The 10,525-nt window shown below is 31.8% G+C and overlaps 2 protein-coding genes across 3 annotated transcripts; one reads left to right on the top strand and one right to left on the bottom strand.

Annotated features, from left to right (window-relative positions):
* Positions 1 to 761: 761 nt before the first annotated feature.
* LOC139989438 (coatomer subunit alpha-like) lies at positions 762 to 5,910 on the bottom strand. The gene is made up of 5 exons (XM_072007825.1): positions 5,728 to 5,910; positions 4,335 to 5,559; positions 3,311 to 4,258; positions 2,078 to 3,232; positions 762 to 1,994 (listed from the first exon to the last, which is right to left on the bottom strand). The coding sequence occupies exons 1-5, from the start codon at positions 5,805 to 5,807 to the stop codon at positions 1,758 to 1,760; spliced, it is 3,645 nt and encodes a 1,214-aa protein (XP_071863926.1). The 5' UTR covers positions 5,808 to 5,910; the 3' UTR covers positions 762 to 1,757.
* Positions 5,911 to 6,225: 315 nt separating this feature from the next.
* On the top strand, positions 6,226 to 8,120 carry Creld (Cysteine rich with EGF like domains). Of its 2 annotated transcripts, XM_072007827.1 has the most exons (5): positions 6,226 to 6,462; positions 6,519 to 6,645; positions 6,871 to 7,528; positions 7,591 to 7,686; positions 7,778 to 8,120. In XM_072007827.1, the coding sequence occupies exons 2-5, from the start codon at positions 6,538 to 6,540 to the stop codon at positions 7,996 to 7,998; spliced, it is 1,083 nt and encodes a 360-aa protein (XP_071863928.1). In that variant the 5' UTR covers positions 6,226 to 6,462; positions 6,519 to 6,537; the 3' UTR covers positions 7,999 to 8,120. The 2 variants fall into 2 exon arrangements, with proteins under 2 accessions (XP_071863928.1, XP_071863927.1); XM_072007826.1 differs by having other exon boundaries at positions 6,226 to 6,645.
* The last annotated feature ends 2,405 nt before the right edge of the window (positions 8,121 to 10,525 follow it).

A 10,525-nucleotide genomic window follows, 5' to 3' on the forward strand; every position in this document is an offset into this window, starting at 1 on the left:
AATTGACCGGAAAAGATTTCGAGAATAAAAAAGTTTAACTTTGCAAAATTTCTTGAAAATGACATAATTCCCTAGAATCAGCGAAATTGTGTCATCTCCTGTGTTATTCAGATCTCCTAATACAAAATTAAAATATGAACTTAACACATTTTCGAGAACACGAAATTTCAAATCAGGGATTCCTTGAAGATGAGTTAATACCCAATAATCAGTGGAATCGCTCTATTTCCTATATTGTCGTGTTCTTTTAATACAAAATTGTAAAATGTTCTGAAAATATTTTCGGGAACCCAAAAACTTCAACTTCCCAAAATTCCTTGAAAATGAGGTGATTCCTACAAAATAGCAGGATTTGCCACCTCTTATGTTATCATGTTCTCCTGATATATAATCGCAAAGTGAACCGAAAGCATTTTCAAGAGCCCGAGAATTCCAACTTCGCAAAATTCTTCGAATCTGACGTATTGGAAAAGAATCGCCGAAATTGTTCCATTCTCTATGTTATCGAGTTCTTGTAATACAGAATTGGAAAATTGGTCGAAAATTTCTTTGCTCTTGAATTTTCTACGAAAATGGCGTTTTTTAAAGAACTTTTAATAAGTTTCTTATATCTCTTATGGTATTTTATTTTCTTAGTACTTTTCAAATTCCTCGAACTCTTTCATCATATTTTTTAACTTCTTCCTTGAACTTATGGAAATTGGAAGTTATTTGGGGAATGTGGATATTGGAAGGATTGTAAATGATTAAACGCTTTGCTCATTTACAAAATAAAATTGTTTTCTTCAATTCATTTCATCAGTTTACAATAATTATACAATTTTACAATGAGCTCATAATTTTCTGTGTAATCATTTACGCAATTTTGTTACTTTACAATAATTTGATTCCTTCGCTTGACCGATGGAACTAAAACAGCTCTTTTCATATGAAAATGACGACCAAAATCTTCTAGCGTTGGTGATGTGGCGCAGTGTTTTGCCATTTGTTTTCGAATTGCCACTAAGCACCTACTTGTGGCCAACTACGTACGGACTGGTACAAATCGAGACACATTTTCCTTCTCATAGTGCACCCGTTTTTTCTATCAATAGCACCAGAGAAAAAAGTGTACGTATAGTTTCAACCGTTTGAACATTAGAGACGGCAATTAATGAAGTGCACTTTTGGGCGAATTTTTCCTTTCATTATCGACAATTTTCCTAGTTTCATCTCTGACATTACGAACTAACTTTATTTGGGGATTTTACATATATTGTTCATTAAAATGCTTCCTTTAGTTGGGTTTAGCTATTGCTTTTACATCTTAATTATGATCACTGATATTATTGAAGTTATAAGTTACTCTATGAAATGATTTATATATTCTCTTCATTATACAATTCTAACTGCTCAATATAGAAAATGTAAATTATACTATAATTGACAAATAAATTGCTTGTAGCCCCCTTTATAAAAATAACATAAAAAGCAATTGAGTGAAAAACTTTCTAGTTATTACTTTTATTGCGTATTTTGTAAATGTAATTTACATGTCCACTGTTCTAATATGAAATACTATTTATGACAATAATGTTAAACAAACTTTTTCTCTATAATGTGATAGAGGAAATATTTAAAACTTATCTCTTATATTTACAATATCTTTTGTAATGACATATTTTTATCTATAATACAATTGAAAAATTACAAAACAACGATATTGTATTACAATATACTGTATTATTTGTAATAATAACGATAAAAATATAAAGAATTTATCGGAATTGAACAGGGCTTATCCTTAAGCCGATACATTGTTTTCCGATTAGTGCAACTTCACAAACTTTGCATACTGTATCTTTAAATTGAGGTAAATAGCTTGCACCGCATAATGGACACTTGACTTCTGGTTTTCCTCTGTAAATTGGAACAAACGTGCTTGCACATAATGAAAACGGATTATGTTCGTCGTAAGCTAATTGATGTTCATCCACCGGATTTTTATCGCAAGCCTAAAAAAGAAAGAAAAGCGGTAATAATCTTTTCCTGTACTTTATATGAGATGATCTAACAATATACACGAAAGTATACATACCAGCAAAATCTTTCTAACTTGTTGTGCTAATTCAGGTTTAGGACCCAATTCAAGTAATCTTCTTGCAAACGAAGCCGCAGTTTTGTAATTTTTTAATTTGAAGAACATATTTACAGCTATCCTTAGAGTGAGAATCTGGTGAACAGGTTGTAAATTGCAATGTGTAAAGTAGGCTGCCATTTCGCAGATTCGTTTTTGTTCAGCTAAAGTGGCTTTAGGTAGATTTTTCCTTTCAGTTTCCATTTTCAAACCAAGAATATATTCTCTACAAATCTGAATCAATTCCTGTGCTTCTATAATATCTTGCCTCGTGTCAACAACCAATAATGGTACACTGAGTAAAATCGCTTGCAATTTTTCTATCGCTTCTGGAAACTTGCCGCCAGTTGTCAAATGATAGCATACCTGAAGTCGTTGAACTAAATCGGTAAGATGCAATCCGATTGCAGGGAGGTTGCTTTTTGGATTTGTATCTTTCAAATTCCTTTGAGGATACCCATATAAAGAAGGTATATTGGGTAACGAAGCAAATGATGTTCTAGCGCGTGCGAATGTATTCATGAAAAGACTTTGATACGCTTCAAATTCAACTACACCAACTTGATCATTTAGCAATCTAAATGCTGTTTCTAGTGATCCAGCTAGTACATGATCTACAGCCAATTGAGAATTGTTCATCCAATGTTGTGTTGGTGATATTCCCTTAGTTGGCGGTGAATAATAGCCATCTTCCGTCGCAGCCACTGGAGCTTCGAGTTCTGGCGGTAAATCTACGTCCTCCACATCCCATCCTGCACTTTCTTCGCCCTCAGGAACATTTTCATTTTCGATACCTTCCTCGTCGTCTATTCCTAACTCTTCGTCATTGCCCCACCCTTCAGCAGGTACAGCGTTATCGTCTTCCGGAGCCAACGCAGCAGCTACCTGACTCTTTCCACGCGACATCATCGCTCCCTCGAAGAAACCTTTTGACACTGTTAATAGTGGCCAGTTGTTTTCGGCCTGTTGAATTGGTACCGGAGGTCGAAGATATTCTGCTCCTTGTTCAAGAGCAGAGAGTTCTTCACTCATAGAACTATATTGAATGTCGTCTTCTGGACATGATATACCATGAATTTTCTCAGTTACATAAGCTAACGAAGCTTGACCAGAATTCTGTAACATAAAACGGTAAAAAGTAAGTCGTGGGAGTAAGAAAAATTTGAATATAAATTAAGTTACATAAATACCCACACGTAATATTTTTGCACGTTCATAAACGTCGCCAAGTAACAAGCTACCCTGATATTGCCCAGAAACATCTTTCCTAATTTCTGCAATTTTTATCATCTTACGTAATTTCTCTAAATTACCAGTTATAAGATACAGGAACGCCAATTTTTCAAAATTCTTAGTTCTCTGATAGCACATTTCGACAACTTGATGATTGCCTTGCAACAGAGCAGCCTGGGCCAAGCTTTCCCAACAGGATTTTTCATCAAGCGATCTCGCGGCTTCTAAAGCGACTTCGATATTTCCGCATTCAAGGGCAAGGCCAAATCTTGTCTTTTCATCTTTAACAAAGTGCAAAGCAACCTCGGGATATCCCTTCTGTTGCAAGTATGCAATTATTGATTGACCAACGAGATTTGCGTTGCGAACCATGTGCAATACCTCTTCGTATTTCCTATTGATCAATGCTAATTTAAATTTATATTCAGTTGGATCTATTCGAAGAATCCTTGGTCTGCTTTCTCTATCCAAGCAATAAACTTGATTGCCTTTAACTCGCGTTACATATATCGGAAGATCTAATGTGCGTATAATACCATGATCACCATTGTTGATTGCATATTTGATGTGGTTGCTAGTGGTGTAAATGAACACTCCTGAGTCGTCCCAAGCTCCCGACTTTACTCTAGTATTTTCGTGTACAGAGCACAAGGATACCAGACGTCGATTACAAATGTTAACATTATGTTTCGCGAGTAAAGCGACGTGAGACATATCGCTAGACCAAACAACATATCTACACTTGGAAATTTTTACTTCGGCTAATGTTCTTTTCTGTTGGACGTCAAAGAGCGTTACTTGATCAGCATCACGTAAAAGGAGCATTCCAGTACCAGCGTAAAATATTTCGTCACAGTTTGGGATCTGCACCTTCTTCGTAATTTCGTTCTTCAAATTTTTGATGACCAACTGCGATAAATAATCAAAAAATGTTTATAAAATTCCGTTATTTTAAAGAAGATAACGTTTCTCCCTGAGTACTTACCGAATACGCCCTATCTAACACAGCAAAACGATTTCTGGCAACCCAGATGGCAGTGACACCCGAAGCCCGCTTCGTATCGGCATCAGTGTTTGAATCACCTTCGCGCGGTATCAAATATAGATCGTAAGTGCTATTTTCGACATTATTGGCTGATCTAGTACAGATTAAAACAGCGTTCTCAGCTTGATTATACGACATGCTATAAGGAGCTATTTTTCCACCTCCTCGGATTTGCATAACAGATGTATCTTTTGAAGTAGTGAAGTCCAATTTTCTAAGAAACCGTTCTTTCACGTAATAAAGAACGTTCCCGTATACAGCATATGCCGGACGTTCTCTTTCTAATTTGAAAATAATCATTCCAGAATCATGACCAGCAGCAAACAGATTCAATGTAGGATGTGCTGCGAGAACCCAAAATCTCTCGTGTTCTCTTCTAAATGTGTGCAAACAAGTACGTTTGGACATATCCCAAACGCGGATACTTTTATCTTCAGAATTTGAAAGAATTAAGTCCTGTCTGGGATGGAACAAAACGCAGGAGACATTATTATAATGTCCACGGCAAGTATCAACCTCCCAAGCTTTGGCATCATTCATTCTCCACATTTTAATCTGACGATCATCTGCTCCAGAAACAATCAGAGGCAATGTTGGATGGAAGCATGCCCAATTAACACCTCTATCATGTCCTTCCAGGACATGTTTTACAACAGCATCTGCTTGACCAAATAAATCTGTGGCTCCTGGATTTTTTAAGTGATCTTCCAAGCCTCCTGGACCAGGAGCTACATTTTTCTTTCTTAATCCAGAAATATCCCATACTCTGACCGTTTGATCTAAAGAAGCTGATACAATGATATCTTCTGTCGGATGAAACTGTGCACACATGACATAGTGATTGTGCCCAGTCAAGACACAAATGCAAGTGCGGCTCTGCCAATTCCATATACGAATAGTTTGGTCGTCTGATGCACTCAAAATCCATGGGTATTCTTGATGAAATACAGTTGTTCTAATGTAATCTAAATGCCCTAATAGAGTAAAGAGACATTTCCTTTGCTTATAATTCCATACTTTAATCTTATCGTCATCACCACCAGATACAAATAATGGTTGTTGATTGTGAAAACATATTCCACGAACTGGTCCATCGTGTTCATCAAATTTATCTAATAAAGTACACATGCGATAATCCCATAATTGAATAACACCATTGTGTAAACTGTAACAGAATACATAATATTTCTGGAAATCTGAGTTTCTTAATAGTTCAAGAACAATGCAAAATTTTCCGAATTACATTAGAGTTAATAGTCCTAACGTAAACGTCTGTATGTGGTTGTTTTAAGAACTTAATAGCTAACCGATATGGAGAGTATTTATTATTTACCTTACAAGCACCCATGGACGTTTTGGATGAAAGGAGATCCCTTTTACACGAGCAGATTTTGTCTCAAATTTTGTCAACATCTCTGAGTAAGTATTTCACAAGATTATGTTTAAAAAAGCATTCCCCGCTTCTAACCCTTGCAAATTTGACACGAATCGCGACACGTCACGACGTCACTAGCGCTGCCATAAAATATATACATACGTATAGATAGCGAATGGAACTTGTATTTTGTCATATAATATTTGTCACATCAAATTATCTATTTCAAATTGTGAACATTTTTTAAATATAATCATATTTTTTTATTATCTAATAACTGGACGGCTTATAATTTCTAATTAATAGTTTTTAATATTACGAATATCATATAAACGGTATGAAAATATTTTTCTACCAATTTATTAAAGTATAAAAAAAATTGAATTAAAATAAACTTATTTACTAAACGTGCATTAGTTGAAACAATGCAAAGAATCAACGTGTCACTTTTATATTCATCGAACCGCGCATGTTCAGTTACGAAATATTTTTTGTATTATTATATGTGGGACTGTGTCTGAAAAATTTGGAATAATATAGTTATTCATACATTGACTACAATCGAAATATTTAATAAAATAATGCTCTTCTACAAAGTAGTATAGAATCAATTACATTTTGTGATTTATATTTAAGAGTAATTATTAGTAGCCTTTAAGTAAATGCTGATAGTGCTACTGAAGGTAGTGACCGGTACGTTTCTGTAGAATAATGCGACGAACCAATGTCATTCTTTTTCTTTTCTTAAGCTTGTTTATTTTAATTTCTATGTCTGCTTCTGTAAAGTGCAACAAAACATCTTCAAGTAATGAATTTAAAGCTCAAAAATTTCCTCCATGTGCGGCTTGCAAAATTTTAATAAATAGTTTTAAAAAGGTGAGTTTGCTAAATATTACAAGTTAAAAGAACACAATTTTTAAGAAATATGTGTACGAAAGTATATATACCTTTATGTATATAAATTTAATGTAATATTGAGTTTATTATATCATGTTGTTTATGTATATATATGAGTATTTTATTCGTATTTAATTATTATTTATCTGTGTAAATATCTTTTATGTATTTATTTTACATTTATTGTTCTGTTTTGTTATACAGGGTATAGAAAGGACTAGTCGTGAAAAATTTGATGGTGGTGATAGCGCATGGGAGGAAGATAATTTAGGTTCATACTCAAAAAGTGAAACTAGATTAATAGAAATACAAGAACATTTATGTGAAGAAGTAGAACGTGGTAAAATACAGTGTCAGACTTTAGCTGAAGAATTAGAAAATAAAATAGAAGATTGGTGGTTTAATTACCAACAAATATATCTAGATATTTATGATTATATCTGTATTCAACAAACAGAAGCCTGTTGTCCAAAAGATCATTTTGGTCCACAATGTAAACCATGTCCAGGTTTTCCAGATAAAATTTGTAATAATAATGGTAAATGCAAAGGAGAAGGTACCAGAAAAGGAAATGGTAAATGCTCCTGTGATAAAGGCTATGAGAAAGATGATTGTTCTGAGTGTGCAATTGGATTTTATGAATCCTATAAAGATGAAAATAAATTACTTTGTTCACGATGCCACAGTGCTTGTGATGGAGCTTGTAAAGGACCAGGACCAAAAAATTGTGAAAAATGTACAAAAGGATGGCATACATTAAATGGACAAGGTTGCTTTGATATTGATGAATGCCTAAAAAGTGATAAATATTGTTCAAAAAATCAATTTTGTATTAATAAGGAAGGAGGATATATGTGTTTAAGTAAGTTATAAAAAAACATACAAAAATAATTTAATATTTATTGTTTCTAATTAATGTTTTAGATTGTGACATGGCCTGTGATGGGTGTACAGGTGATGGACCAGATATGTGTATAAATTGTGCAGATGGATACCGTGAAAAAAATAATTTATGTATAAGTATGTTCTCAATAAATGATGATTGAATAAGATATATAAAAATATTGCTACTACTAATAATAATAATCATATATAAAATTATTTATTTTAGATTCTGACCTTTTGGGTCGTAAACAACAAGAGAATGCTGCAAGATATGCTACATATCTTGGTCTGTGCATAGCTACATGCATCATCTTCCAACGAAATATTTATACAGCAAGTGTAATTGGATTATTAGTTGGGATATACATATCGGTTTCAGAATACATAATAGCTCATAGTAATGTTCAAGATACAACAGCAAATGTTGACATTCTAGGACCAGCATAAATGTATAGTGTATTATCTGTCATATTTTAATAAATTGTAATGTATAAAACAGAGAGAAGATGAATATTGTAATATTAATCACTTGTATATTAACAATTATAAAATGCTGTTGTTTGATCTAATATATGAATTATTATTTATCATTTTAAAATTCAAATTTTGGAGATATTTTAAAATTTTAGAGATATTTCAATCTATACACATACATATATATCATGTATTATCACGGATGAGTAGCGTTACGTATAATAAATACAATAAAGTATGTATATGATATATATATATATTTTTTTTCAAAAACCAATCTTTAAATAAAAAAAATTAAATCTTGTTCCGAGTATTTCTAAAAAAAAATCATAATTATAAGATTTTTGGAGATATTATATTAGTAATTTCTTTCACTAGATGGCTACAGGAATGAAGTTTATTTCATTAGAGAATGTTTTTAATGACGAGTATATAAACATATGAAATAAGTATTAAAGTTTGCAATATTTTTGTATCATACCCATATCAATTTTTGTCTAAAGTTTTGCTTTTTACTTTTATTTAAAATATAAGAAGTTAGTATTTTAAAGCAGACGTATATAGTATTATATGCACCGATGTCTAATGAATATCTTGACAACGCACATACCGTTTTCGAAGTTTCACTTGTCTCGACATTTTTTTTATACAGTGCGAAATCTTTTGCTTTTAGTTCATTTAGATTTAAATGCTTTTAATCCAAAGATTTAATATTTAATGTTTACAAAATTTTTAATATTGATCAAAAATCTCTATGAAGAAGTTATTGTTCTCATATATAATATGTAGAAAAAATAAAAGCAATATCTTACATGTACTTTGTCTTTTTAAGTGATAATATGTGTAAATGCTTGGATGCACTATGCCAACTAACAGCACCCAAACTTTATTGTTATTTTGGATATATTTTCCCAAGTAATTTTTTAATAAATTATCTTGGGATAGATTTTCCCAAATTTGATACAAATTCATAGAAAAAGGGGTTATAATTACAACTTTCAAAAACAATTCACTATGCGAGCATCAAATTAATATGCAGATATTAAAATATTTGTACTGTTATAAAATCATTAATTTTTAATATTTCGATGTAATATTTTCAAAGAATATTTTTAAGCCGTAGTACTGTTAGAAAATGCAAGAAATAAGAATTCAATTTTTATTTATAAGTAAAAGATCTTTTAATATTATATATGCATATAGTCTATCCGTCACTTGAGTAACAACAGTCGACAGCTATTAGTTACAACTGCAGCAACCTAATTTTGTTTACGTATACTGCCTCATCTTGTTGTACAGACTACATATAGTTATACTTATGTATACTATATACCAGATGGCGCAATACATATTCTGTTTCTCGAAAGTTACGAAAATCACTCTCGATATATATTCGGGGAAAAAAAATACAAGTTAGTTTGCAATACATTATCATATCCATAAGAATTTTTTGTATGTTTGTTCTTTATGACAAATCTTTGCTATAAGAAAGAATTAAATGATTTATTTACGTATTATTCACTATGTATTTATTGATTACATTGTACTTTTAGAGTATTTAACAAAGTTACGTACGTTAAATTTTTTATGCAGAAGGTGAAATTATAATATATAAATGTTTTCCTAGAGAAAGCGCGGCATATCTGGATATAATATTCGTGAAAATAAATATATGCCTAAGAAGTTCTTATGTAGAATGAGCTTACTAATAGATTCCTGGCGCAAGAAATGTCTTAAACCTTCGTTACTACATATTCTTTCGAGGATATATAAAAACTGTAATTTTGAGCTCCAAGTTTCAATCATTACGCAAATAAACCAAGCTTCAAATAAACGTTAACAGTAAATATGAAAGATTATTTCAATATCGAATCTTTAATTATCCAGATGCGGCTAGACCGATTTTATGGCAAGATAATCATAAATATTATAGAAATATGTCTATTACAGACAAAATATGAGAAGAAGTAGGAAATAGTGGTATGTTCACATGTCGCTCAATGTTACCGCCTGAAATGCCGCTTGCTATTCGTCATTTTCTATATAATCACGGTCTTACAGTTAACATAATTTATTTATCTTAAAAATATTTCGGAAAATGATTTCCATGCACATTGGGACGCATATACATGTATACATATACATATACATACATACACTAGTACTGCATTCTAAAGTTTCTCTTAAGTAGGTTAACAGAATAATTAATAGATGGCTTCAGCATTATTATTTTACTCGTACATTTCAGAAGTTAATGATATACGTTACCAAATTTTTTGTAAATATTTTTAGTAAGAAAACATCTAAATGAAATATTTTGGTTTTTAATATTAACACCGATTTTGAGAATAAAAATTGTAAGTTATGAAAATTCTACAATGAGATATATAAATTCAACAAATTTTAATCAATATAACAGCGATTTAAACTGTTGCAATTTTAGAAAATGTAAGCACATGGGAAATGTACATATAAATATATAAAATAAACTAGTCCAGTA

This window comes from Bombus fervidus, chromosome 7, assembly GCF_041682495.2.
Source record: "Bombus fervidus isolate BK054 chromosome 7, iyBomFerv1, whole genome shotgun sequence".
Lineage (NCBI taxonomy): Eukaryota > Metazoa > Arthropoda > Insecta > Hymenoptera > Apidae > Bombus > Bombus fervidus.

Coding starts and splice junctions, on each gene's coding strand:
- LOC139989438 (XM_072007825.1), bottom strand. CDS start 5,807: ATGTTGACAAAATTTGAGACAAAATCTGCTCGTGTAAAAGGGATCTCC. Junction 4,259..4,334: donor TGTTAGATAGGGCGTATTCG/GTAAGTACTCAG, acceptor TATTTATCGCAG/TTGGTCATCAAAAATTTGAA. Junction 1,995..2,077: donor AAGTTAGAAAGATTTTGCTG/GTATGTATACTT, acceptor TTTCTTTTTTAG/GCTTGCGATAAAAATCCGGT.
- Creld (XM_072007826.1), top strand. CDS start 6,481: ATGCGACGAACCAATGTCATTCTTTTTCTTTTCTTAAGCTTGTTTATT. Junction 6,646..6,870: donor TAATAAATAGTTTTAAAAAG/GTGAGTTTGCTA, acceptor TTTGTTATACAG/GGTATAGAAAGGACTAGTCG. Junction 7,687..7,777: donor AAAAAATAATTTATGTATAA/GTATGTTCTCAA, acceptor TATTTATTTTAG/ATTCTGACCTTTTGGGTCGT.